The 27,997-nt window shown below is 33.9% G+C and overlaps 5 protein-coding genes across 7 annotated transcripts; all 5 read left to right on the top strand.

Moving 5' to 3' along the window:
• The first annotated feature begins 1,633 nt into the window (after positions 1-1,633).
• LOC18592027 (cytochrome P450 81Q32-like) lies at positions 1,634-3,434 on the top strand. Its single transcript, XM_018126191.2, has 2 exons — positions 1,634-2,601; positions 2,737-3,434. The coding sequence occupies exons 1-2, from the start codon at positions 1,705-1,707 to the stop codon at positions 3,355-3,357; spliced, it is 1,518 nt and encodes a 505-aa protein (XP_017981680.1). The 5' UTR covers positions 1,634-1,704; the 3' UTR covers positions 3,358-3,434.
• Positions 3,435-6,028: 2,594 nt separating this feature from the next.
• On the top strand, positions 6,029-7,834 carry LOC18592026 (cytochrome P450 81Q32-like). Its single transcript, XM_018125616.2, has 2 exons — positions 6,029-6,911; positions 7,085-7,834. The coding sequence occupies exons 1-2, from the start codon at positions 6,033-6,035 to the stop codon at positions 7,703-7,705; spliced, it is 1,500 nt and encodes a 499-aa protein (XP_017981105.1). The 5' UTR covers positions 6,029-6,032; the 3' UTR covers positions 7,706-7,834.
• Positions 7,835-9,799: 1,965 nt separating this feature from the next.
• LOC18592025 (cytochrome P450 81Q32-like) lies at positions 9,800-12,474 on the top strand. The gene is made up of 2 exons (XM_018125437.2): positions 9,800-10,772; positions 11,647-12,474. Exons 1-2 carry the CDS (start codon positions 9,897-9,899, stop codon positions 12,265-12,267), a joined length of 1,497 nt encoding a protein of 498 aa, XP_017980926.1. The 5' UTR covers positions 9,800-9,896; the 3' UTR covers positions 12,268-12,474.
• A 3,092-nt stretch (positions 12,475-15,566) lies between these two features.
• LOC18592024 (metal transporter Nramp2-like) lies at positions 15,567-20,131 on the top strand. Of its 3 annotated transcripts, none has more exons than XR_001929125.2 (5): positions 15,567-16,302; positions 16,537-16,673; positions 16,760-17,412; positions 18,577-19,031; positions 19,775-20,131. XR_001929125.2 is itself a non-coding variant. In XM_018126259.2 (4 exons), the coding sequence occupies exons 1-4, from the start codon at positions 15,692-15,694 to the stop codon at positions 18,799-18,801; spliced, it is 1,626 nt and encodes a 541-aa protein (XP_017981748.1). In that variant the 5' UTR covers positions 15,567-15,691; the 3' UTR covers positions 18,802-19,357. The 3 variants fall into 3 exon arrangements, 1 of the variants encoding a protein (XP_017981748.1); XR_001929124.2 differs by lacking the exon at positions 19,775-20,131 and adding an exon at positions 19,193-19,357; XM_018126259.2 differs by lacking the exon at positions 19,775-20,131 and having other exon boundaries at positions 18,577-19,357.
• A 3,331-nt stretch (positions 20,132-23,462) lies between these two features.
• LOC18592023 (pumilio homolog 15-like) lies at positions 23,463-27,340 on the top strand. Its single transcript, XM_007018499.3, has 5 exons — positions 23,463-24,412; positions 24,500-24,662; positions 25,717-25,880; positions 26,078-26,336; positions 26,842-27,340. Exons 1-5 carry the CDS (start codon positions 23,484-23,486, stop codon positions 26,947-26,949), a joined length of 1,623 nt encoding a protein of 540 aa, XP_007018561.2. The 5' UTR covers positions 23,463-23,483; the 3' UTR covers positions 26,950-27,340.
• Positions 27,341-27,997: the final 657 nt, after the last annotated feature.

The raw sequence follows: 27,997 nt of genomic DNA, 5'->3' as shown, positions 1-27,997 counted from the left end.
AATTAATCAAATAGTTTTAAAAAATCGATCAAAATTAATTAAACATAAAGAAAAATCAAATCGATTAAATATCAAATTGGTTCGATTAGTTCAATTTTAAATCAATAGATTCAAATTTTATTTTATTTTATTTTTTTTATGAATGACAATATTAAAATTTATAAACTTCATTCATAATTATAAAATATATAAATAATGTAAACATAAAAAAATGACGTTTGTTCCTTCATTCATATAATTTTGCCTTTTTATATAAACTATCAAATTAATATTTAATATTCAACATAATAAAAAATTAAAGATAATAAAATTAACATCCACAAAATAAAATTATCTAACATAAGATCATTAACCATCATAAATTAGATCTTGCAATTCGTGTTTTCGTGTCGTAAATGTGTCAAACACGATTGAATAAGAAACACTTTAAGGCTAAATACGAACAGACACGTTTAATATTCGTATCTTAAATTTAAAACACGTATACTTATATGTTTAATAAATATGTAACACGACACGATACGATTAACACGTTTATTATACGTGTCAATATACGACACGACACGATTAAATAAAAATATTTACAATTAAATATAATTTTATTATTTAAATTTAAAATCTATAATTATAAAAATAATTATAACAAAACAAAAATAATAATAATATCAAATATAATAAAATTTAATATAAATAATATATATATAATTCATTATCATATAATATGATAAAATACATTATTAACATCTAACCTTCAAATACTAATAATATAAAAAATTATTCATAATTTTCAATCGTAATAATTACATTATTACTTTTATAAAATTTAAAAAAACTTATTAAAATAATTATTTCAAATTATTTATATAAGGTTAAAATAATATTTAATTATTAATTTTTAATAGGTTAATAAACGTGTCATGTATACACGTTTAAACGCGATAATACAATTAAGTAAACGTGTTTTAAACGTATTTGTCATGTCTGACACGTTAAGACATGTAAATTTTTGTGTCTTAACGTGTCAGATATGATTAAACACGAAATACATTAACACTAAACCAAAAGTTTGTTTAACTCATGTCTTTCATGCTGTGTTAATGTGTCATATCCAAAATTATCAGGTCTATATAATAAATTATCAATTTGAATCTCCTTTATGACTTGGCTTTTCACATTCACTTAAATAAGCTATCTAACAATTAAAAAAAATAAAAAATATAATTAGTATAAATCTTTTTTAATAACAATGTAAAAGAAAATTAAAAATTAAAAATAAAAAATTATGTCAAAAGTTATCAATTGAAGTGTGAAAAATGCATTTTTAACCTCTGTACTCATAAAATGGAATTCACAATCTCAATCTTTGACATATCTAAAATGCATAAATAAAAAAAATAAAAAATAAGAATTAAAAAAAGAAAAATATTAAATGTATATCATATTTTATATAAATTTAAAAAAATATATGTAATTAGTTTAATTTTTTGGTCTATTTAGTCTAAAAATTTTAAAAAATCAATTGAATTAAATATTTTGGATCAATTGACTTAATAAATTAATTAAATCGAATTATTTTACTTAAATGGTATTTAATTTGAATGAATGATTTAACTAGCAATTCTTTTATAAACGATCCTATCTTGTTCAGGATCCCCACCCACAACCAAGCTCTTTCTACTGTCAGGGCAGCATCTAATCTTATCAATGGAAGCCTCGATCTTCTACTACGTTGTATTCTTCCTCTTCCTGTACTTTCTTACCAAACGATTGCTCCAAGACAAAGGACTCCCACCAAGCCCTGCTCTTTCTCTTCCCATTATAGGCCATCTCCATCTCATCAAAAGGCCCCTCCATCGCACCCTTGCTAAACTTTCCCAGCAACATGGTCCTGTACTCTTCTTTCATTTCGGATCTCGCCCTGTCGTTGTTGTGTCTTCTCCATCTGCTGCAGAAGAGTGTTTCACCAAAAATGATGTAATATTTGCAAACCGCCCCCGTCTTCTCGCTGGAAAACACCTTGGTTATGATTATACTACCCTTCTTTGGGCCTCGTATGGCGATCACTGGAGAAACTTGAGGCGTATGGCCTCTCTCGAAATCTTGTCATCTAATCGTGTTCAAAAAAATCTTGGGATACGTATGGATGAAGTCAGGTCTTTGATTCTCAGGCTTTATAGGAGTTCAAACGGCGGTGGGTTTCAGGTTGTGGAGATGAAATCGATACTTTTCGAGTTGGCTCTTAATGTTATGATGAGGATGACTGCGGGGAAGAGGTATTTCAGAGAAGGAGACGAAGAGTTGGAGGAAGAAAGAAAGTTTAAAGAAATTGTGACAGAGGCCATTCAACTGAGTGGAACCACAAATATTGGAGATTTTCTGCCGGTTTTGCAGTGGATCGGATTGAATAAAATTGAGAAGAAGCTATCAATATTACAAATGAAGAGGGATGGATTCATGCAAAATTTGATTGAAGAGCGCAGAAAATCAGTAACGGATTCATATTCTGAAAAAAGAAGCAAGACTCTGGTTGATGTTGTGTTATCCCTGCAGGAAACTGATCCTGAATATTACACAGATAATATGATCAGAGGCCTGATTCAAGTAAGCTTTCTCTTTTTTCTCTCTTTATCTATCCATTTAAATTACAAGTCTTCTTCTTCCTTGTAGAATCCAAGATCGGGTTTCCTCTAATTTTTCTTATGGATCCTTGAAGAAGGTTTATTTCTTTGTATCTAGGTAATGTTAGCAGCAGGGACTGACACTTCAGCAGGGACCCTGGAATGGGCGCTGTCGCTCTTGCTGAACAACCCAAAAACTCTTATGAAAGCCCGGGAAGAAATAGACATTGAAGTTGGGCAAAGCAGGCTGATCGAGGAATCAGATCTTGGCAAACTCCCATACCTCCATGGCATCATAAACGAGATACTAAGAATGTGTCCCGTTACCCCCCTACTGGTACCACACGAATCATCCGAAGAATGTACAGTGGGAGGTTTTCATGTCCCACGTGGCACAATGCTATTGGTTAACGTTTGGGCTATGCAGAGTGATCCTGTATTGTGGGAAAAGCCCACTGAATTTAAGCCCGAGAGGTTCCATGGGTTAGAAGCAGAGAAGAATGGGTTCAGGTTTTGGCCCTTTGGGACAGGCCGGAGGAGGTGTCCAGGAGAGGGCTTGGCGATGCGTATGGTTCCATTCGCATTGGGCTCTCTGATTCAATGCTTTGAGTGGGAGAGAATTGGTGAGGAGATGGTAGACATGACTGAAGGGAATGGGCTCACCATGCCCAAGGCTCAGCCCTTGGTTGCAAGGTGTAGGCCACGCCCAGCCATGATGAACCTCCTCTCTCAACTTTAAGATTTCTTTTTTCTTTTTGCCAAGAAAAAGAAATCTCAACTTCAACACGAATAATTATTATAATTGTCATGTGATTATTGAATACAAATTTCTTTTGATATATTTCAAGATATTCAAAGGAAAAAGATTGTTCAAATTTAAAATTTTAAATTTCTTCCAGACAAATAATAATCATTATGTCAAAGTTAAATTGTTTTTGTTATTTAACGTATCAAATTAGTCTAAAATCTGATTAGACTATTAAACTATATCTTATTCCTTGTGGCAAATGGGTTAAAGTGATAAAAGGAATGAAAAACTCAAGAGGTTTTAGTTTAAAACTCCTATACGGGAGAGTACGTATCTAGTTAAAGGAAAAATGGATTTCTAATGTCCTTTTGAATATATTTACAAGCTCCATTAATTTCAGCTAGGATTGTCTTGAATAATGCTACAAGTCTAAAAGCGAATAGAGTTAGGCAAGCTATATAGATCATAATTATGTATGTAGAAAATTATAATGATTCTTTGGCTCCATTGGGGAGGCAAGAATATCGGTTTTTGAAACTATTCTTAAGTTTTTCATACATTCGTTGCTCCCCAAGTATCCATCCGATTAGTCTGATTATTTTAATATTGAAGTATAATTATAATTTCAATTGTCATTTTTTTATGTCTTATTAATATTTTAAATGAAATTTATGCAAATTAACAAATATGCAAGATATTTCTATTTTTTTTGTTTTTTTATTTAATTTGATTGTTTTTAGCTGACAATATTTTCATGAATTCCATTGAAATAACATGACCTAAATTTTGCTTATTCATTACAAGTACTTTTTTGGTTTGACAGATACAGAAATTCAAGAATGTACCTGTGGTGCAAAATCAAGAAGTAATATCAGCAATTTAACATTAAAAAGATAGCATCCTGGTAGAATGCTTGCAGGTGACTCGTTGTAGCAGAGAAGCGAACAAGGTAGCTCAGATGGACAAGAAGATACCATATGATCAGATTATATGGCACAATATTGATGATATGTCTGTACAAGTGCAATATATTCTTAGATAAAAAATGTGTGAGTTCAACGAAGGGTGATTAGAGGTATCGTACTTTATGTATTTTGTACTCTATGATAAGGTTTTTAATGAGGCTTTCAAGTCATGTAATAGGGACGGTTGTAATAGGAGGGATTGTTGAGAGGTCTTACGGATATGTAATGTTCTCTATATGTAACTTGGTCTTAGAAATTAATGAAATTCACGTTCTTTTTCAAAAAAAAAATAGTATGCTGGTGTAATTGTTACAGACCAATATTTTCAGCTCAAAAAATATAATATTAGGTAAAGGAAGATCTTTACTCTAATTGATGTGAGCTATGTGAAATTCGTTAAATTAATTTTTTCACTCATAGAGAAAGGGACTTATTTTAACTCAAACTTAATTATCTCAATCTTGATATCTCTCATAAGGGTCTAACATCAATGAATAATTAGGTAAACTCTATTTTACTTGTTACAGACTCATATTTTTAATTCAAAAAATATATTTATATTAATTAAAGAAAAACTCTTATATTTATAACTCAAGATCTCTAACTAAAAGTGTAGTCCATTACAATACAGAAAAATCATTTACATGTAGAGTTTTCTGGTCATACTGTAAGTTCAATAATTTAAGCTGCAATATTTTTTTCTTAAATAATATTGTCATGTTAAACTTTCTTACATAATAATTTATCTTCTATGTGTAATCTAAAGAAAAAAAATCATCTTATACTATAAGTACGTAGTAGTTTGGGAAAAAGCTTAATTAATTAAGTGACCCGGAAATTAGTGAATTTATCCGTTGAAAAGGAAGATAAGCTATATCAAGAGAGACGGGACAGGTCTCAAACTTTGAGCTAATTAAGCCCATGAACTAGGCAAAATTAACTCATATCCCACCGTCAATAACCTTCAAATGTCAACGTTTTGAAGCTGGTACAAATAGTAGTTCCAACTTTCAATGGAGTATAACCATACTTTTGGAGGTAATTCACCCTACTTTAGTGACAACTTCCTAATGCTATCACAGAATGATCAATTGCGAAGAAATCCTTTCTGCAAGCTTTATGTAAACTAGGTAGTTTTTCACTTTTTTCTAATGTTAGAACATTGACCACTAGATTGTACTCTCTTTTGGTTCAAGCCCAATTCGGATAAGATTTATTAAATCCCCTAATATTGCCTTTCTATATTTAGACATCAACCAATCTACCCAATACCATAGGATATAGCTCTGCCTAAGTCAAGGTTCTTAATTTAATGTTCAAAATGGAAATATATTGGCAGGAAAGAACACTATCCTACCATCAAATGATATCATGCAAAAAACAAAATTACACTAGAATGGTTGAAACTTTTGAATAAAACTTCATGAAAGACCAAAATGCCATAATTTTATAGATTGTATGGAATTTACAAAGAATCAACATATCACCCAAACCTATGTAATCAACCTTTTGCAACTTAAACTATATGACAAGTGACATTATTTCTCATTAATTTCTCCATTCAGAAATATGTTCCACGTGGTGAGTTTTAAATTTGTATAAACTTTCCATTATCAAGATCTTCAACTTACTCAACACAAATCATCTTTATATATAGCTTGGATTTCCCAGCCGAACTTGAAATATATACTATCAAGCAACATGTTTTTATACCTCTTCTTCTTTTTAGCCCTTTATGCGGTCAGCACCCACATAATTCACAAGATCCGAAACCTCCCTCCAACCCCATTCCCTGCTTTACCAGTAATTGGTCATCTCCACCTCCTCGAGAAACCTCTCCACCGATCCCTTTCCGAAATCTCCAAACGTCATGGGCCTATTCTTTTGCTCCAATTAGGCTCTCGCTATGTTCTCCATGTGTCATCTCCGTCCATTGCCGAGGAATGCTTAACCAAAAACGATATCATGTTTGCAAATCGCCCTTACCTTTTGGTAGGGAAGCACTTTGGCTACAATCACACCAGCCTTCTTTGGACTCCATACGGTGATCACTGGCGAAACCTAAGGCGGGTGGTGACAGTCGAACTTCTTTCCACCAGGAGTCTTCGGTTGCTCTCTAGCATACGGGGCGACGAGGTCCGGATGCTTGTTCTGGGGCTGTTAAAGAATCAAGGTCAGATCGTGGATATGAGATCAGCATTCTTTGAGCTTATGCTGAATGTAATTATGAGAATGATTGCTGGGAAAAGGTATTACAGTGACAGTGTGGAGGAAGTGGAGGAAGCAAGGACGTTTCATGAAATGGTGAAAGAGACCTTTCATTTGGTTGATGCAACGACTATGGCAGATTTTTTGCCCGTACTGAATTGGTTTCAAAATTATGAGAAGAGAATGATAGCCTTGCAGGAAAAGAGAGATATAATTATGCAGGAGCTAATAGAAGAAAGTAGAAGCAAAATGAGCAATGATGGTGGTTCTCTAGCTGTAGGGAAGAAGAAGACGGTGATTGAAGTGTTGTTATCTCTGCAAAAAAAGGAGCCTGAGAACTATAAGGATGAGATTATCAGAAGCATTATGATGGTAAGATCAAATAATTAATCCCTCTGCACTGGGCTTAGAAGAAAGATTAACGCTTTGGTTTAAGTTGATGTAGTTTGACTTGACATTTGAAGAGCCACGGTCCATGGTTTACTTCAGATTGTGAATATAATAGAGGGAATTGGTTCCTGAATTTTTGTTTCTTGAATGTACAGGTTTTGCTAAATGCCGGAACCGAGACTTCATCGGGGACAATGGAGTGGGCAATGTCTCTTCTGCTGAACAATCCAGAAGTTTTGAAGAAGGCACAGATGGAAATTGATAATGTTGTTGGACATGATCGCATGATGGATGAATCAGATTTGGCGAAGCTTCCTTACCTTCATTGCATCATATGTGAGACGATGCGGATGTACCCAGTAACTCCACTGTTGCTGCCTCATGAGTCATCCAAAGAATGCATGGTTGGAGGACACCGAGTACCGCGAGGAACAACGTTATTAGTTAACATGTGGGCCATACAGAACGATCCTAACATTTGGGAGGAGCCCACAAAATTCAAGCCTGAGAGATTTGGTGGCTTTGAAGGGCCTAGAGTTGGTTTCAAGTTACTGCCGTTTGGGTCAGGGAGGAGAAGCTGTCCTGGAGAGGGACTGGCGAAAAGCATGGTTGGGCTGACATTGGGTTCACTAATTCAATGTTTTGAGTGGGAGAGAACTAGTGAAGAGATGGTGGACATGACCCAAGGGAGTGGACTCACCATGCCCAAGGAACGGGCTTTGCATGCCAAGTGTCGGCCTCGTCAAGCAATGATGAACATGCTTTCTCGATCATGAGCTACCTCGTCACCGACTCTATCCCACCAAAAATAAAGCTTAATATCTAAAGATCTCCAGCCAAGCAGCTACTCTGGAGTTGTGTTAGTTCACTCCAGTATAATGCAGTTAGAGAATAAACCTTTCATATGAGAGCGACAGATGCGTAACTAATGATAAAAAATAGACTGCTATCTGCACTTCGATAACAAGAACGCATATATATATCAATTTTTTTCAAAAATACCTCCCATACATAAAATGTTTTTAAAAGTAGTTTTTTTTATTTTAACTATTTTTAATTAAGAAAAATTAATTTTAGATAAAATTACCCTTAATGAAACCAATTCATATGTTTAGATCCGTACCTCAAACTTACTTATATCTTTTAAGCTTTTTACGTTAAAACATTTTTCTCTAGAGTACTCTTTGACAAAAAAAAAACCTTTATGTATATTGAGTATTTTGAAGTTATTTTTTATACATAAAGTAAAACTTTTAAGCGTTTTGATTTTATTAAATGAAATTCAATAGTTTTGATGGTTTTTAGGTATTGCGTAATCAATTTTTGGACATTACATAATTAGTTTTTAAATATTACGTTATTAATTTTTAAGTATTGTATGACTGATTTTTAAATATTACGTGACTGGTTAATATGAGATTATTTGACTGGTAGATAGACATTGCGTGACTACTTAGTAAGGCATTGCATTACTAATTTTTAAATATTATGTGACTTAGACATTACCTAAAAATTAGTCGTAATACTTAAAAACCAATCACGTAATACCTAAAATTAGTCACTTAATGCCTAAAAATCAGTTTCGTAATATCTAAAAATCAATCTCGAAATATCTAAAAACTAGTGACACAATGTTTAACAATCAGTAGTGCAATACCTAATAACTAATTAATTTGCCTGCTATCAGCCAAGTTTAAGTTATCAAAGTCATATAGTGTTTTAATTTATAGATATGTCTAATTAATTTTAACTCTTTAACTTTGAGATTTTATAAATAAACTGACAAAATTAGGAATCTAAAACACATACCTTGATATCATCTCTTTGGGATGACGAAAAAGAGCTAAATTGTAAGATAAATAGTATTTGGCAAGAGAGGAAAATCAAGATTTAATTTTGAAATTTTTATCTAAATGGCGGGATGGAGAAAATCAAAATCATTTTAATTTGTTTGAAATTGTTTAAAGGGTATTTTTGTCGAATCATGTCAAAAATTGATTAAAAATAGTTAAAATTATAATAAAAAGTATTTTTGAATTGAGTTTATGACGAGGTTTATTTTTTACAGTTATTTCTATATATATCTATACTTGTTTCAATGTCATGCCTTTATTCTTTCCAAACTCCGCTACACAATTCAATATTTTATGCAATAAAGAAATGTCAACCGCCTTCTAATAATTTGTCTCTTCAATTTTGTTAACTAGAATCCAACTTCTTGTCATCACATTCAATTTAATAAACGATTTGATGACATCTGCGATTGATCCCATTTCGCAATGAGAATTGTTGCCCCACTAACAGTGTCGTTGGTAAACATATGTGCGATAGATAATGATCCTATGATTTGGCAAGAGCCTAGAAAGTTAAGCCGAAAAGGTTTGAGGGTTCTGGAGGGACCAAATATGGTTTCAAGTTGATGCAATTTGGGTCAGGAAGGAGCTGTCCTGGGGAAGGATTGGCCGTGCGCGTGGTTTGTTCGACACTGGGGGCATTGACCAATGCTTTGAATGGGAGAGGATTGGTGAGGAGATGGTGGACTTGGCTTTGCTAGTTCTTGAATCTATGAGACTTGATCGGTGCATATGTTTAATTAGTGGAGCATAAATAGAAGAGTGTCCACTTGAGTAATATTTAATTTAAAAAAAAAAAAAGAAAGCCCTTGGTTGAGCAATAAATTATTCTTGAAAAAAGATCAATTATGATGCCCATTTAGCGAATTAAAAACCAATCTTTTTGTGGACAGAGATGATTATTAAATGGCCAATGTTAGCATCAAGAGCCATCTAATTCTTTTGAAAATGTCTACATTTGTTTGTTTATTGTGTATGAGACATAATCTTCCTATTCTAGTTGTACATTCAATGCCTTATTTTTCAGGAGAAGACAAAAAGCTTTACAGGAAAAAACTAATTCAACAAAACATAGCATAGACATTGAGAGCAAAACTCCTCCACCGATGCTCCCATGGCAACCTGGTTTCTCTACCTTCCCCTATTCTTAGCTTTGTATGTTTTCACAAAACATTTCCTAAACAAAATCCGAAACTTCCCACCAAGCCCTCTTCCTTGTCTACCCATCATCGGCCACCTCTACCTGCTTAAGAATCCCTTGCATCGAACTCTGACTCAAATTTCAAACAGAAATGGACCCATAGTCCTCCTCCAATTCGGAACTCGTCCAGTTCTTGTGGTCTCATCCCCGTCTGCTGCCGAAGAATGCTTCACCAGAAACGACATCATTTTCGCCAACCGCCCTGGCTTACTTATTGGAAAGCACTTAGGTTACAATCATACCAGCCTAGCTTGGGCCCCCTATGGTGAAAATTGGCGAAATCTTAGACGAATCGCTTCCATTGAGATTTTATCAGCTACCCGCCTCCAGATGCTATCTAGCATACGCAACGATGAGGTGAAGTCTTTGATTCGCAAGCTCTTGGATCATCAAAACCAGCCTGTTGAGTTGAGGACAGCTTTCTTTGAGTTGACTCTCAATATGATGATGGGGATGATAGCAGGAAAGCGATACTACGGGGAGAACTTGGAGGATGTGGAGGAAGCAAGACGGTTCCGAGAGGTACATGTTGAGACTTTCAAGCTAAGTGCCAAAATAAATATTGGAGATTTTTTGCCTTGGATTAAGTCTAGAGAATTGGAGAGGAAGTTGATAGAGTGTCAAAGCAAAAGAGACAAGTTCATGCAGGATTTGATAGAACAGCATAAAAGAAGAATGAGGAATAACTGTGATCGAATGAGGAAAAAGACATTGATTGAGGTTTTGGTATCGCTGCAAGAATCAGAACCCGAGTATTACACGGATCAGATGATTAGAGCCCTCGTACTTGTAAGATCTAAGTTCTCTTCCTTGTTTCCTTAGTTGCTGGAAAGTACTCACAGTTAGTATGATATATGAATCTGCCAAATGTTTATCTTCTTGAGCAATTTCCCTCGTATACAGGAATATAATTCGTAATTACTATATTTAACTCTGAATTAATCAATTAAACCTAATGACTCAGAAGTTCACATCTTGATTTTAGCTTTTTCTCTAATAAGGATGGAAGATTTGGGTAAGATAATTTCCCCCAAATCCATAGAATAGAACATAGAGGCTGGAAGCAGATAATGAAAACCATATATCCAATATATTTCCCCTTTAGAAGAATTTGTGGCTCAATGGTAAGACCCTCTTAGTGCACTTCCCTGAACCCTATACATATATAGATATAACTTAATTAGAAAAAAGAGATTCAACCTTTCAGATTTTTCAATAAATAGTCAAATAAAATTTCAAAATCATTTCATTGGTGTCTCAACGAGCTTTATATATATATAACTTAATTAGAGAAAAACAATTCAACTTTCAGATTTTCAATGAATAATCAAATAAAATTTCAAGATCATTTCATTAGTGCCTCTACGAGTTGGGGTGGATCTATCCTGTCCTCCATGGATAAGTAACAATCTTGAAAAAAAAAATGAAAACCTTTCAGATTTTTCAAAGCAAAATTGTGGTTAATGTACCTCAATCAGAAGTTATTATCTTGATCAAGAACAACCTTTGTCGATGTCTTTTATAATACAATGATTTCCATAGGTTCTGTTGTTGGCAGGAACAGATATTACTGTTTAAATTGTGCCTCAAGCAGAACTTACAGTCTTGATCAAGCACAATCTTTGTCAATGTCTTTAATTTACTAATACTAGGATTTGCATAGGTTCTGTTGTTGGCAGGAACAGATACTACTGTCAATACAATGGAGTGGGCATTTTCTCTTTTGCTTAACCACCGTGAAGTACTTGAAAAGGCTCAAGCGGAAATCGCAAATAGAGTGGGACATTGCCGTCTAATTGATGAGTCCGACCTAGCCCAACTTCCTTACCTCCACTGCATCATCAATGAAACATTGCGCATGTACTCACCGGCGCCACTGCTGCTACCCCATGAATCATCCGAGGAGTGCGTGCTAGGTGGTTTTCGTATTCCACTTGGCACAACACTATTGGTGAATGTGTGGGCCATACAAAATGACCCTAAGCTTTGGACGAACCCAACAAGATTCATGCCAGAGAGGTTTGAAGATCTAGAGGGCACGAGAGATGGGTTCAGGTTGATGCCATTTGGGTCAGGGAGACGGGGCTGTCCTGGAGAAAGCCTGGGACTGAGAATGGTTGGATTAACGCTAGGGTCATTGATCCAGTGCTTTGAGTGGTCTAGGATTAGTGACGACCTGGTGGACATGACGGAAGCAACAGGGTTTACCATGCGCAAAGCTCAGCTCCTACATGCTAAATGCAAGCCATGCCCTGCCATGCTAAAACTAGTTTCTCGAATTTGAACCGAGTTGGGCCACTTGGCCCCTAGTTTTTTGCGTCTTCCCGTATTCCCACGAGACTCGTGCTCTATTATAGCACTCTACTCGTTCGTTCGGCTGTGTCGGATATTGGCTTGAACATAAAATAGCCCCAAATGTCAACCATCCTGACCCATTTTAAACATTGGATTTCATCCTTGTTAAATCAACAATTGAGAGCAAATTAGCAAAGCGATATTCTTCTATCATCTTCTTTATGAAATGAACCAAGTAAGAGCGACCTGATGCAAGAAACCACACGAGAATATATAACAATCTATCGAAAGCCAGATGTTTATGTACAAAAATACACGTTGCTTTCACTTGTAATTTTCAATTTTAAGATGCTAACAGACAACCAAGAAACATGAGCTACTTTTAGCGCTTTCTTTCAGTTCTTAGCTTTTGCACAATTGCAAAAACAGGATCCATGCTGATAAAGGAAAAGAGGGAATCAACTGACAACAATATAAAAGAAGAATGAATGCGTTCCACTCGCTCAACCTTTTTCGATTTATCAGTCCAAGTGGCTATGGTTTGAGATGCCACAGCAGTGAAGCCCAAAGCAAGCATATGCAATTTCTGTGGCACTTTTTTTTTTTTAATAGGCTCATAGACTTGGGAATTTCTTTTCAATTATACTATAAATTCTCATCTTCATATTCATAGCAACAATCATTGAATGGAAGAAGCAAAGACGTTGGTCAGGATCAAATTATAATATAATAGCCAACTCATTTCGTGATATAGATAATGAGAATCTGAGACAATATATATATATATATATATATATATATATATATATATATATATGTTTTTGATAAATGTTTGCAATTCAAACTCCGAACTGTTGCATCACTATATTGCGCCATATGGCTTGTTTCCTTAACCATCATTAACTTAACGCTGTCCTTTGTCTTGTTATGATCCAGGAAATTGAATCCAACACATCACACATGTTTTATTAACAAAATTAAATTAAAGCGTGAATTGACAGACATAAGTATTATTCAAATACTTATTTCTTATTTTTGTTAAGTAGTAAATTGATAATTTTACTATAATTCGGGTTTTAATTACGTAATTAATCTTAATTTATATTTGATTATACTAGTATCCTTTGACACATAAATTACACGTTAATACTTTTTTTAATTTTTAAATAATAGTTATATATAAATACAAGTGTTTTGAAAATTTAAAAATTTGAAATTTAAAAAATTAAAGTTTTATAATATTTATTTATAGACTATTCAATATTAATTTTAAGAAACGTACTTTTTAATAAAAATTATTTGATACAATTAGAAATTTTATTTTATAAATTAAATAAATCTTTAATAGTATTTATAATAAAAATTTAAAAATATAATTGAGAAAAATATTCATTGCAATCAATAAAATTTTTTTCACTATTCTTACTTATATATATATATGTATATTATTTTGGTGATGCACTCAGTAAATTCTTAAGATTGTACCAATTTTGTACACAAAATAGTATCATTGGACAAAATTATGTTGCTTTCATTTAGTACTGGAATAATACATTAACAGCATGTTTGGTTCACTGAAAGGAATAAAATAAAAATGGAATAGTCATTCTAAAAAAATAGAATATGGGAGAATAATTATTACAACATGTTTGGTTCACTATAAGGAATAGAATAACCATTCCAAAGAAATAAAATAAGAAAATAATTATTATTATATAAATTGATTCATGAGAATAGAACATGATAAAAATTGTTATTATTATTTATTCAATTATTTAGTTTGCAAGAATAATTTTAAGAATAGTTAAGGAATAATGGGTAAATGATAAAATTTTAAAAAAATTTAATTAAAAAAATACTATGATGAGAAATAAATATTCTTTATTAAAATTAAAGAATTTATTTTGTTAAAAGATAAAAATATTATAAGTAATAAAATCAAAATAGCTTTTACTATAATTAAACAATAGTTTCACCAAAATACAAACATATTTTTATTATAATTTAATAATATTTTGTATTAGAAGATAATTAAACCTTTTATTATAATTAAATAATATTTAATATTAAAAAACAAAATATATTCTTCATTAAATTTATATAATACTAAATAATATCTTTATTACATTCATTATATTCAAATAATAATATTAAATAATATTCTTTATAATATTTATTATAGTTAAATAATATTTAAATATATTCATTTTTTAAATAAAGTAAAAAATTTTATATCTTTAGAGAGAGGAGTGAGGAAGAGAGAGAAAAAAAATAAATTTAGTACTTTTTTATAAGATAATTTTTTAAATTGTAAAAGAGTATATTTATCTAATCAATTTTTTTTATTCTTAATAATTTGGAATAGCCATTACCAAATGAGCTTTGGTAATGGCTATTAAAGCTTATCTTAAAATAATTATTTTATTAAATAAAATATAATTTTACCTCAAAAATGAAAATAAAGAAAAATGATTATTTTATTCCCCTAACCAAGTACGTTCTAAGGGAAGAAGTGAGGATGGCTACCTTAAATTTACCTGGTACAACAATGCTGAGTTTGAGAGTTGTTTGTCTCCAAGTACGCAATAAATTTAAATTAAGCACTAGTGTTATATTCTGATTTTTATTAGAACAATAAATTTTAAACAACTAGAATTTAATATAAAAACCATTTAGCATGGATCAAGCATTAATAAACTTTGACTAATTTTTTCATTACTTTCTTGACTTTACATTAATGTTAATTAAATAGAAAATTAATTTTTTTAATGAATGAAAATTGTATTTAATCATCCAATGTACATGCTGTAAATCTCATCTCTTTGCCCTTGGATGCATATATATCTAAAAATATCCAATTCAGATATATTACCTTATAAAACTTTCGGATTTTATTGTTGTTACTTAATCTATACTCTTTCTGCTTAATACTTGCATCTAAATATTGTTATTAACATCATTATACAATACAAATATTTTACTTGGATTGGAGAAATGTAACAATAAATGAATCCAACGTTTTGGGTAAAATGCAGAAAGACAAAGTTTTCAAAGTAAAATAAAATTTGTAAAAAAAAAATGATTAAAATAATGAAATAAACATCAAGTTGAAAAATAAGAACTAGATTAAATGGATATATAGGGAATGTGCTTTGAGTTCCACTAACTGAGTTGAGCGGATTGCCACATCACTGTCGACGTGTCGCTTTCTTAATGGTGGAAACAACCGATTGCAACGTTTCCATGCTATAATTGAAACCTCTCTCACCATCTGACGAAAAGAAATCCATATAAATCCAACTCCTTACGACACTCGACGGAAGTGCGCTCCCCCACCAAACGGAACAGTACCGGCGGCAAAAGAAACGAACAGAATACTCAATTTCGACCAGCTGAATATTCCTCATCCGACGATGAATTTCCTAAGCCGAGACGAGGAGTTATCGAAAGAAGACCTCGACAAAGACAAAGACACAGCCGCAGAGGAATCCGAATCCAAACGCCTTTTACCATCTCAATCTCCTTCCTCGTCCTTGTCCGACGATGAAAACGAGGTCGCATTCGAATCCCGAGAGAAAATCGTGATCGTCGACGTGGACATACCGGAATCCCTCCAAAATGTCGATTATGTCCCTCCTTTTTCCTGGAAAAAGCTCTGGTTGTTTACGGGCCCGGGTTTTTTAATGAGTATAGCGTTTTTAGATCCGGGTAATTTGGAAGGAGATCTCCAGGCTGGGGCAATTGCGGGTTACTCTTTGCTTTGGTTGTTGATGTGGGCTACCGTCATGGGCCTGCTGATCCAGTTGTTGTCGGCTCGGCTGGGGGTGGCAACCGGTCGGCATCTCGCGGAGCTTTGCCGGGAGGAGTATCCGAATTGGGCTCGGTTTGTGCTGTGGTTCATGGCGGAGTTGGCGCTTATTGGAGCTGATATTCAGGAGGTTATTGGGAGTGCTATAGCTATCCAAATTTTGAGTCATGGGGCTTTGCCGCTATGGGCTGGAGTCTTAATTACCGCATCGGATTGGTAAATGTCCTCAATTTGATGAATCCCGTTTGCCTTTTTGCTTGAATTTTTTTAATTTGTTTCCTCAAGTTCAATTTTTATTCTTTATATGGGTGATATTTTGGATTTGTTTAATTTGAGCTTTAATTTTGTTTCTGGGTGTTAACTGGGGAAGATCAAGTCAGGTTTTATCTTTTTGAGTTGAAAATTTATTTTTTCCCCCTAACAAGTGTTTCACCCGCTCTCTGTTAACAGTTTTATCTTATTATTCCTGGAGAATTATGGCGTCAGGAAATTGGAAGCTGTTTTTGCTGTTTTAATTGCTACTATGGCTTCATCATTTGCTTGGATGTTTGGTGATACAAAACCCAATGGAAAAGATTTACTAATAGGTAATATATTTATTAAAACATACGAATTATCTTGCATGAATTGAATATTTCATTTTTGAGTATCATTTTGGGTTCGATTGTTGTAGGTATCTTGGTTCCTAGACTTAGCTCAAAAACAATTCGGCAGGCTGTGGGGGTTGTGGGTTGTGTCATAATGCCTCATAACGTATTCTTGCATTCTGCTTTGGTACAATCAAGAAAGATTGATCCCAAAAAGAGAGGCCGGGTTCAAGAGGCACTAAACTACTACTCAATTGAGTCATCTGTTGCGCTTCTGGTTTCCTTCATGATCAATTTGTTTGTGACAACTGTCTTTGCTAAGGGATTCTATGGAACAAAACAAGCAAATAACATAGGACTAGTTAACGCAGGGCAGTATCTTCAGGAGAAGTATGGTGGAGGAGTCTTTCCGATTCTCTACATATGGGGTATTGGTTTGCTGGCAGCTGGACAAAGCAGTACAATAACTGGCACATATGCTGGGCAGTTTATAATGGGAGGTTTTCTTAACCTTCGTCTGAAGAAGTGGTTGAGGGCATTGATCACACGGAGTTTTGCAATTGTGCCAACTATCATTGTGGCTCTTGTGTTTAACACATCTGAAGCCTCGTTGGATATATTGAATGAATGGCTTAATGTGCTTCAGTCAGTGCAGATTCCTTTTGCACTTATCCCACTTCTAACCTTGGTCTCCAAGGAGCAGGTCATGGGGGTCTTTAGGATTGGGCCTATTCTTGAGGTAAGCCTTTTGTTTCACACTTCTTCCATTTTATTTGTACTCTTTATCGCTTCACATGAGTGACTATTGGTAGTTTGCTGCATGTTCTAGTAACTGTACTATCAGCAGTTATTATGTTTGGAAGCAATGCTGAATCATTTCGTTATTATTAGTACTATAAATTTTCGTGTTCGAAACAATTTGCTAGCACATAGAACAGGATAAGAAACACGGTCAGCTACCATAAGTTTCTATTACTATCGTTATAACAGCTTGCTTCATTTCTCAACTAGTTGTTTTTCTTTTAAATACAAGAAACTTGAGTAGGTTTTCTATTGTGGAAACCGAAATTAATCAAGATTTTGATACTAGTCATGCAAAACTTGCAACCATTGGACCCATTCAATGTGTACCGTCGTCTTTATTTCCTATGCATTTACTCATCGGTAGGCCTATGCAGTGGAAAGGAATAAACCTGTGCTAATACATGAGTGTATGCAGTAAGCTTGCTTTTCTAGGTGGAAAGCATATGTCATGGAGTGATATGACGTTTATTTGAGGGTTATCTCTAAGTAGCTTAGGGCCTAGGTTATTGATCTCATGACCTTCAGAAGTTGACATGTTCATTGCTATTGTTTTGGTTATTCTATAATATCTCCATTCATTGCAAAGTATAATCTAGTACCGAAATGGTGAGGCTTGCGTCTAAGTTTAGTAGTCCTACTGATTAAGGCTACTTTAGAGGGAGTTAAGGACACCATTCTGTTTTAGAGGGACTTTCTAGAGAACCCTCAGGCCAAAGGAAATTTCACCTTACTTGCTTCTTGGAAAGTTCTTACTAAAGAGCATGAAGTATACTCCATCATTCCCTACAGTCCATTAGGATCCATAAATTTCCTACATAATTTCATTGAGAGAGCATTTGACTCTAGTGGGGAGTGATTGTCTTGTGAACTTGTGTGGTAACTGGAAATGCAGCTGTGTCTGAGCCCACGGAGATACTTATGCAGCAATTCGATGCCATACATTTTCCTTTCTTTTTTGAAAAGCGATGCCATACATTTTCCTTGTTGCGAAATGTCTGTGTTTGTTTATAAATTCTTGTTCAGTAATTTCTCATGAATGATTTCACGCTTCAATTAAAAATATAGCTAACTTTTGTTGTTTTTTTGTGTTATTTTGCAGAGATTGGCATGGACTGTGGCTGCCCTGGTAATAATAATCAATGGGTATCTTTTGCTGGATTTCTTTGTTTCTGAAGTCAAGGGACCACTGTTTGCACTTTTCATCTGTAGTTGGACAGCTGCATATATAGCGTTCATTGTTTATCTTGTTGCACGGGGTGGTGGTCTTCCTTCCACTTGGTTCAGCATAGAACTATCCAAGAGATTTTCCGCCACTGGAAGTTAGAGTTGAGAAAATCCTGTGAGTGCTACAAATAACGAATTCTCAGAATTATAGAGCTTCACAAGCCTCCAAAAAGCATGATGGCTATTGGTCGATATTTCAAAAATTGAAACATTCTTTTGGTGCATCAATAAGCTTGAATACACATATCCAAACAATAGAAAGCAGCTGATTCAAGATCTACCGCTTTGCTTGCAGAGCTGCACAGATTTGAATTTCATCTCATAAATCAGGTAAGGATAACTTTTTTAGATTCCCTTTCATTGTGGAGGATGGAAGAAACATTTTTACAACCCGCAGGCTAAGTTGAGTTTTGTCTTGTCCATTTTAAAGTTAGGTTAGAAGAAACTGCTTAGTTATATTCTTTGATGTAACAGATTCTCATGTATTACAGGCAGACTGCCATTCTTGTTTCCCAGAAGGGACCACACAATACAACAAGAGATGAATTTTGCAAATCTTGTGTTCTGGAATCTGTGTCATACTCTTGGTTCTAGAAATTTCGTGTTCTGTTGGCTGTTCTTACAGTGTTCATTAAGCTTTCATCTTTATTTTCACCTGATTTAGAGAATTACAATCTGAATACTTCAGTGGTGTTTGGTATGCTGCATGTGGGGAACATTCTCTGCATTTTATTTGGACATAATCACATTACAGCATTTGGTTTGTCTAAAACACACGGTAAAGTCTTCTCATTGTAATTCCCTGTATTTTAATTGGACATAATCACATTACAGCGTTTGGTTTGTCTAAAACACATGGGAAAGGCTTTTCATTGTAATGTGATTACGATGGGCAAAGGGAATGTCATTCCCTTCTGCCACAGAACGGAGGGAAAGTAAACTTTCCCCTTTGCAAGTGATCACAAAATTCTCGTTCAATTTTTGAAAGGGAAAGTTATATTTTTTTGCCCAAATTGTCCTACCTATAGCCCGACCTTCTCTTCTTATTCAACTTCTTCTCAAAAATTGAACAGGAATTTTGTCGATCACTTATCGTGATAAAACAGAGTGCAGACCCTGAAAACCCAAAATCATGGCCAAGATTCGTACTGAGGGTTGACCAACACGTGCAATTCCTTAACTTCTGGGCAATCGTGAGCAGTTCCCTGAAAGTTGGGATTCTTCTGAAGGTAGCTAAAGATTTCACCCGTGGAGCATTTGAGTTGAAACCATTTACGGATGAGAGAGCAGACAAAAATCGGCATCAAGTTGCAATTTCAATGTTACCAACAGCAGAAGCTGGAACTAGCAATTCTGCCAAGAAACTGACTCTAATTCCAGTTAAAAGGGGAAAGGCTAATAGGAAATAAAAGAGAGATTTTGGTATTCTATATGATGGGCTTCTTCCTCTGGGTATCAAGTTGTTTTCCAGATCTGCCTTGTAGCTGTTTTGTGAGTGAAGCGAGAGCTCTACTACATTCTTTTTCTTTTTGAGTTTAGTACATATCGCCTGGCATCACAGCAATGTTCAATGGTATCAGTTTGAAAAGCTAGTTCAATTTTTTTAAAAAAATGCATAATGTTTTTTTTAAATGGATAATGCAATAAATGACAATTTTTATTTACATAAAAATAATTTTGTAAATTACTCTTACATTATCAATAATGTGTTTTCAAATCAATCACTGTTTTCTTATGTATATCAAACGTGTAATTTAATATTTTAAGTGATTGTATTATCAGTAATCATATTATCAACACATTCCTAATAAAATATCAAATGCCATTTATGAAGAAGGATTTTGCTAGGATGTATGTTAAGGACATTTCTAATAGATTGAGTGAATTCAACAATAACATTAATTAGTGGCCTTAAAACGCTTGTTTACAAAACTCAATTGCTTTCTTTTCTGCCTGTTAGTTACAATTTTGAGAAGTTCGTAACGCGTTACCGTGTTAGAAGTATCAAACTTCTGGCGTTTACATTTAGTTTGACCGTAAGATGTTGGAAATCTCACGGAAGTGGCGACGCACTTGGTTGGTAACTCAACGGTTTAAAAGTATAACAGAATCAAGGGCATAAATTTTCATTCCAACGACATTTTGTGGTTGAAAATAATCGAAAAGTAAATGGAAAGAAGAAGGATTTTCCTTTTTACTAGATGGAGTATAGGAAAATAGAAGGAAATAAAACAAATGTGTTATTATTTTCCTATTCTACCTATTGAATGAAAAGGTATAAAATAGGTTTTTTTTTTTTTTTAAAAAAGAAAAATTTCTTTTTGTAAACTTATAATATTTAACTCATCCCGTTTTCATGTGATCCAAACAAAAGAATTGCACATTTAATTTACTTTTTATAATATCAAGTGATTAAATTTTTTTTTTCAAATTCTATCACATTTGATACAAAAGAAATTGACTTACGAATTAAATAAAAAAACATTATATTGACTATTTCCCTTTTATTGGGGTTTTAATTTTCTTTATTAGATCTTCATAATCTTATTTAGTTGGATTTTTAATTATAATTGTTTGATTCTTTTTGTTAAAAAAATACTACGTATGTATTCTTTTTGTTCAAAAAACAGAGCACACCTGTTATTGATGATACACTCAAAAGCAAAAGCAGTCAAATAGAAAATAGTTGAAAACGCGGCTGTAACGTTCTTTACTTGATATGGAAGAAATATGAGTATCAAAATTTCGTATAAGTTAGAGTATTAGCAATAATATATATGGCTCATACACAATTTTGGCAATGTTGCTGTTTACTAACCTCAGAGGAGCGGAAAAGAATAGGGTGAGCTTTCCAAAGTAAATCAACTAAAGACTGATGCATTTTCCTGGTCAATATGCTATTCAGCGTGTAAGTTTCGTTGATAACAATATTTGACTTCACTTCTTCAGGAATTTGGACCACCTACCTTAGTAACCAGTTACATTCTTCCGTCTGGTCGCGTATGAAGTGAACCCAAACTAATAATTCAATATACATATATATATATATATATATATATATATATATTAATAAGAGAGTAAATAATCATATTAATGGATTAATATAGACAAAAATACACCAAAAACATCGTTCGAAAACAATGGTCTAAGATCATTTGATAAATGAAAAAACGTGTGAAAATTCAAAAATAGTTGTTTTGCATAATTAATCATCCAATTCACACAAAAATTAACTTTTTTATAAACATGACAAACATGCTCTCAGGTTTTTATTGACGAGACTTTTACGATAAGCCATATAATTTTCAAAATATTAATAATAAATTATCCTTATCATGCAACATATCTGTATGTCATACTTATGAATGGTAATAATGAATATATATAATATAAAAATAAAAATATATCTCATAATTAAATTTGAAACTTTCTTTAATTTTAATATATATATATATATAGAAGAATTTTCATCTATAGGTATAAAAACCAAAAAACTTTTAGATTAGATAAACATTTTGAATTTAATTTGATATATATCAAACCTAATCTCCATTTGTCAGCACCCAAAAAAAAAAAAGGTCAGTAATCTCCATTTGTGTTCATCGTGAATAACTTTAGAGCTTAAACTATATGTACAAAAAAATGCAGCTAATTAATTATAACAGAGAATGTTAGGATTTATGGGATTAATTTACAAATTTAGCAATATTATTTTTTCATTAAATAGTAGTACTGTTAATACTTTTTTAAAAAAACACGAATAAATTTATAAATTATTGAAGTGATAAGATCACTAAAAAAAATTAGAACTCGCTATTAATTAGTCATTAACTTAAACTACCATTCAAGAAAAATTCTGTTGGCTTTGTGCTTGAACAAATCTCCATTATTCCAATCGTTTGGAAAATAAAAAATAAAATGGCAAGTTATCTAATTTAATGCATGGATACCCAAGTACCTAAACTGAAAAGGATAAAACTAATATATAAGGTACATTTCATTCAATATTTATCAAAAAAATAATTTAAAATTATCGATTTGATTAGGATTCGATATCAACTTTTATTTTAGATTTCAAGGAGAAAACAAATATCCCAAGTTACAAATTAAATTGAGAGTATATCAAAAGCATGGAGATTAAACTAATTTAAAATTTAATCGTAATTAATCTTCGAAGAAGAAGACGACTTCCTAGAAAAGAAGACAAAATGACAAGCAGGAGAAGAAAACACAAAGGACTGGATAACAACTGGTCAGCGATGGTGGACCCACAGGATTGGAAGGGAGGGGGAGGGGGTGAGGGTGACAGACAGACAGACAGACATACAACCGAGGAAACACAGTTGTGTTTCTGTGTTGGTACAAGGTTTTAGCTTTTCGAGTTTTTGGCATTTGGCCCGCAGCGTGAAAAGTTTCCATAAATTGCATGCAAAAAACCCGTTCAACCGTAGTCTTTATTTCAGCCATATCTCTACAGTCTCACTCTCCATCTATGACTCTCTTTCTGTCTAAAGTCCTTTCCATCTTTATTCTCTCCCAACACAAAATAAAAAAACAAAAACAAAAACAAATATGGCAGTTTGTCCAATCAAATCACAATATTTCTTTCACATAACTTCTTCTTGAATTAAAATTTACCCTGACTTTATCTCCGCATTTTTGTTATAAATACGTGCTTTTAAGATCAACCTCAAAGCCCTTCCAAAAACTCTCTTCTTTACGCTCCTCTCTCTCTTTCTTTATCTCCCCTTTTAAGTTTTCTCTCTTTGTTTCTTGGTTTTGATGGAGCTAGTGCACGGTAGCCCTTCTTTTTTCTCTGAAACGCCGTTTTTGGCTCCGATTTGGCGGTCACCCGAAAGCTGTCTCCCTTTTTCTCATGACATACAACCTATGCTTCCAGAAACTTCCGTCCAAAACAACCCTTCTGATCAAACCCTAGAATCAGCCTTTTCTCGTCTCAGTGTGTCAACTCGGGGGAATCAAGAGTTAGGCTATCCGGGTTTTCTTGGTGGTGAATATTTGGAGGGGTCTGGGAGTGGCATTGGTGGTGGGTTGGCAAGAACAGGACAAGAGAGAAACAATGCTGTTGAGGGTTTGAATGTGGGTTTTGATGGGGGGATGATGGTGGGCCCAGATATTGATAGTTGGGATACTTTCATGTCTAGTTCATATCAACCCTCCAAATTAAATGGAAATGGGTATTTGCTTGATTCAAGAAGGAGTGAACTTTTCAATGAATTCTCAATATTACCCTCTTCCAGTCAAAATAGATTCTTGGCTGGTTCTGCTGCGGCTGGTTGTTGCACAAGGGCTTGTTGTTCAAAAAACAGGAATGTAATGAGATCTAGTTTTACTAATAACAATAATAATAATCAGAATAATAGTAATAGTTTTAGGAGGCCTCATTGGTTACAGGAGCCTTTGAATTGTTTGAGGCTAGGGGACTTGAGGGGTAGGATTGTGGCCTTAGCAAAAGATCAATATGGATGTAGGTTTTTACAAAGGGCTGTTGGCGAAGCTTCAAAGGAGGAAATTGATATGATTTTCATGGAGACTATTAACCATGTGGGTGAGTTGATGTTGGACCCTTTTGCAAATTATGTTGTTCAAAAAGTTGTGGAAGTGTGTAGTGATGAACAAAAGAATCAGATTCTTTTACTGGTTACTGAGGATGATTTTCGGCTTGTTAACATTTGTCTCAATACTCATGGGTATGTTTGGTTTGGTTTATTCTCGTTTCCTTTTTTTTTTTCGAAGGAAAAAGTTTGTTTCCAATAACTTTTTCTTTTTGGTGGTAGGTCTCGTGCTGTACAGAAATTGTTGGAGAAACTTACTACTCATCACCAAATCTCATTAGCTATGTCAGCTCTAAGCGCTGGTGCAGTTGCATTGACCAAGGACATGAATGGTCATCGTGTGATCCAATGTTGCTTGATAAATTTCTCCGACGAAGATAATAAGGTAACATCCAAGTGTTAGAGTAGTAGGATCGGCTACGATTTGAATTAAGCTTCATTTTGATTTTTTCATCTTGTTTCAATTAGTTTTATTTTACCGTGCATTTGTTTCTTCTTGGTTCCTACATAGATTGAATGAAAGTGCAGAGGTTACTATGATCCTTCGTTTCTAAAAGTTATGACAATGAAATAGATGCATTTACTGCTGCTTTCTGTCTTCCTCTATCAATGTTGAAACTGGACCAAGATCTGTTTTATACATTTGTGAATGTCGTGAAAAGTTGAGTCACTTTAGGTTGCCAAAAATTATGCCATTGCTTGTTTCTTATACACAAGTAATTTCCCTGTGAAAATTAGGCAACTTTCCTGTCTCATTTTGCTATGGCTTTGGGTTCTCTTATATCAAATTAGTATATGTAGTTTTGTCCATGTTTCTGGTTTCTGACTGGTCTTTACTGCAAGGATGTAAAGTCTATACTTTTGTGGGCTCATAGTTTTTATTGCGAAATATCTTGCTCTACCATGTTATGTTCTTTAGATATGTGTCATTTAAATCCCTGACTTCCCTTTTTTGTAAGTTCTGTTTCATGTCTTCATATTTATTTTTGGTATTTTCTACCCTTGAGCTTGTATCTTTGGCTTCAGTACATCTAAAATGTTGGTTGTACCACACAATTTGTTTCTGTTTCCCAACAAATTTGATCCATACATTCTTTTGGTTGATGGGAAGTGCCCAATTTACTGGCAACATTGTTGAGTAAATAAGCACATGGGTACAGTTTGCCAGAGAAGATTGCTCATTCATGTATGCTGTGCATTTTTCTAAAAAGTGACTATTAATTGATCTTGCAGTTTTACCGGTCTGTTAGTTTTTCTTTCACCAATAAGGATTAAACAATTGATTTTCTACAGCGGAGGTTTGCAAATCATGAAGATTTAATATCAACCATAAAGAATTTGCTTTTATGCAGTAAACCAGGGAATCATTACCACTTTGTATTTAGAAATCTAAAAAATCTAATCTAACACATTTTCTGACACTGAATTTTCATTGGCAGTATCTTCTGAATGAGGTGGCGTATAACTGTTATCAAATTGCAACAGATAAAAGTGGGTGTTGTGCTCTGCAACAATGTGTTGACCACTCTAAGGGAGAGGTAAGAGCACATCTGGTTCGCGAGATAATAGCAAATGCTCTACACCTAGCAGAAGATCAATATGGGTATGTTTCTTGGAAACCTAATGTGCCGGAAAGTCATTGATCTTAAGTTGATGAGTGTGTATGTATAAAAGGTCTTCCATTGATACTGCACTGCCTTGCTTTGTTGTGGAATTATGTTGTGTTTTTTAAATTTGTAAGCAATATGGTGCACAATTTATTTGAGCTTGATGGACTCCTTTATTTTTCATTTTTTCTAGCAATTATGTGGTGCAACATATACTGGGATTAAAAGATCCACAAATAACAGAAAGTCTTCTGAGGGAGCTCGAAGGGAATTATGCATCTCTTTCCTGCAATAGGTATGGAAGCAATGTTGTGGAGAAGTGCTTGATTGAATCGGGAGAACAGCAGTCTACAAGAATTATAATGGAGTTGCTTAGAAGTCCCACTGTATCAAGGCTTCTTGTCGACCCCTTTGGAAACTATGTTTTCCAGTCTGCTTTGTCAGTTTCTAAGGTTAGATAATTCTCACATCCTGCTGGTTCCATCTTCTTGGTCATTTGGTGCACTTGCAAAGGTGTCTGTGTATCGCATAAATATGTGCCTTAAGCTTCTTCATTAATCTATTGCACCTGGATAGGGTTGGGGTAGGCACTCAGACAAGTTTGACCAGCGTGGTTATCAGAGTAAATTATTCGATTTAACTTCTATATAATTTGGTTTTTATGAAAAAGACCTTGGTTTTGTAGAATTCATCCTTTGTTGACATGCAAATTGCTGGAACTTGTATAACTAACTCTTGCCTTGAGTCAGCTATTCAAAATAACTTTGGCCTGATCCTCTAGTAGGCCATATCCCTCTTACCACAACATGCAATGTTTTCCATATGCTTTACTTTTTCTGTATTAATAGCAACTTCTACAAATTCCAACAAAAAAGAAAAAGCAACTTATACCGGAGATTGTTATTAGGCTGCAGCTTATTTTTTTGTTGTGATGTTTCTTTATTATTGCATGAGCAGGGCTTTGTCTACAATGCTTTGCTGAATCTGGTGCGGGTTAACTATCCAATGATGCGCAGCCATGTTTATGGAAAATGGGTGCTTAGAAAATTACACATGTACTTTTAGAAAATTACAAAAGTATAACATGGGGAGATATGCTAATAAGAGATTTTCACTACAATCGATCTTAGGCATTTCTTTTTCCCCTCAAAATCTTCTACCACATTAGGATTATTGTGGATTTACTCAGATTATAGTTGATCTGATGCCTCATAGTGTAGGATTATTGTTGGTGTTGTAGTTTGTAGTCTTTGTTGGCTGTCACATGAATCCCTGAGTTATGCTACACTCCATGTTTGGATCTTGAAAGCAGCGGATACTCTGCAGTTGGATACAGAAATTATGAAACTTGATGTATAATTGTTCTTTTGGGGATTTGAAAGGGGATAAACCATATTTTGAGGTTTTCCCACTTTTGTTTGTCCTACAATGTGTATCTAGCATTTTTTTTTTCTTCAAGGGCATTGAGTTATTCTAACTCCTTTTTCATGTAAAAATTGAGTTACTGTTTTGCTTCTGGGTTTGAGTGTCATTCTTGCAGCCTTCTAATGAATGCTGCTGCAATCCTGTTGTTACACCAAATGAACTTATATAATGTTTGGAAGCTTAATACTAGCATCTTTTTTGGCCAACGATTTGAAACTTAATTGAAAGTACTCTTACCTTGCACGAAAATTCACTTTTGAAAACCATGTTATGTTCCTGGCTTTGCTGTCCCTGAAAGCCATGAGTATCCTCTTTTTTAGCTATGCAATGAAAATGGTGCGAGGAAGACAGGCACTGGTTTAGCTTCCACGGAGGGTTTACTTGGGATAGTGATGGTGCTTGGTTTCTCTTCTTTAATTTGTTAAATATTGGTACTACTACTAGTCTTATAGCTATAGCTGAACTTTGGGGTATTACAGAAGGATTTCACATATATTCTATCTTGGTTCGTGACTGTATTGATCTAATTCCAAGTTGATGGATTGAGGAAGTGCAACATATTCAACGACAAGCTAACAAATTTTTATCTTAGAAGACGATTAAGTGAAAAACTCCATCATAACATGTAAGTAACCCTACTTATTTATGGTAGAAGAAGAAGAGCAACGTCATTTTCCCCGGTGAATCT

Source organism: Theobroma cacao, chromosome 8 (assembly GCF_053813885.1).
Source record: "Theobroma cacao isolate CCN51 chromosome 8, ASM5381388v1, whole genome shotgun sequence".
Taxonomy (NCBI): Eukaryota; Viridiplantae; Streptophyta; class Magnoliopsida; order Malvales; family Malvaceae; genus Theobroma; species Theobroma cacao.
The sequence above is the reverse complement of the archived record's forward strand: the minus strand, read 5'-3'. Positions and strand labels throughout refer to the sequence as shown.

What these genes read in the sequence shown, in the direction of transcription:
- LOC18592027 (XM_018126191.2), top strand. Translation starts at nt 1,705, where the DNA reads ATGGAAGCCTCGATCTTCTACTACGTTGTATTCTTCCTCTTCCTGTAC. An exon ending in TGATCAGAGGCCTGATTCAA is followed by an intron (nt 2,602 to 2,736) that starts GTAAGCTTTCTC and finishes CTTTGTATCTAG; the next exon opens with GTAATGTTAGCAGCAGGGAC.
- LOC18592026 (XM_018125616.2), top strand. Translation starts at nt 6,033, where the DNA reads ATGTTTTTATACCTCTTCTTCTTTTTAGCCCTTTATGCGGTCAGCACC. An exon ending in TTATCAGAAGCATTATGATG is followed by an intron (nt 6,912 to 7,084) that starts GTAAGATCAAAT and finishes TTGAATGTACAG; the next exon opens with GTTTTGCTAAATGCCGGAAC.
- LOC18592025 (XM_018125437.2), top strand. Translation starts at nt 9,897, where the DNA reads ATGGCAACCTGGTTTCTCTACCTTCCCCTATTCTTAGCTTTGTATGTT. An exon ending in TGATTAGAGCCCTCGTACTT is followed by an intron (nt 10,773 to 11,646) that starts GTAAGATCTAAG and finishes GGATTTGCATAG; the next exon opens with GTTCTGTTGTTGGCAGGAAC.
- LOC18592024 (XM_018126259.2), top strand. Translation starts at nt 15,692, where the DNA reads ATGAATTTCCTAAGCCGAGACGAGGAGTTATCGAAAGAAGACCTCGAC. An exon ending in TTAATTACCGCATCGGATTG is followed by an intron (nt 16,303 to 16,536) that starts GTAAATGTCCTC and finishes CTCTGTTAACAG; the next exon opens with TTTTATCTTATTATTCCTGG. An exon ending in TGGAAAAGATTTACTAATAG is followed by an intron (nt 16,674 to 16,759) that starts GTAATATATTTA and finishes CGATTGTTGTAG; the next exon opens with GTATCTTGGTTCCTAGACTT.
- LOC18592023 (XM_007018499.3), top strand. Translation starts at nt 23,484, where the DNA reads ATGGAGCTAGTGCACGGTAGCCCTTCTTTTTTCTCTGAAACGCCGTTT. An exon ending in TCTCCGACGAAGATAATAAG is followed by an intron (nt 24,663 to 25,716) that starts GTAACATCCAAG and finishes TTTCATTGGCAG; the next exon opens with TATCTTCTGAATGAGGTGGC. An exon ending in CTGCTTTGTCAGTTTCTAAG is followed by an intron (nt 26,337 to 26,841) that starts GTTAGATAATTC and finishes TTGCATGAGCAG; the next exon opens with GGCTTTGTCTACAATGCTTT.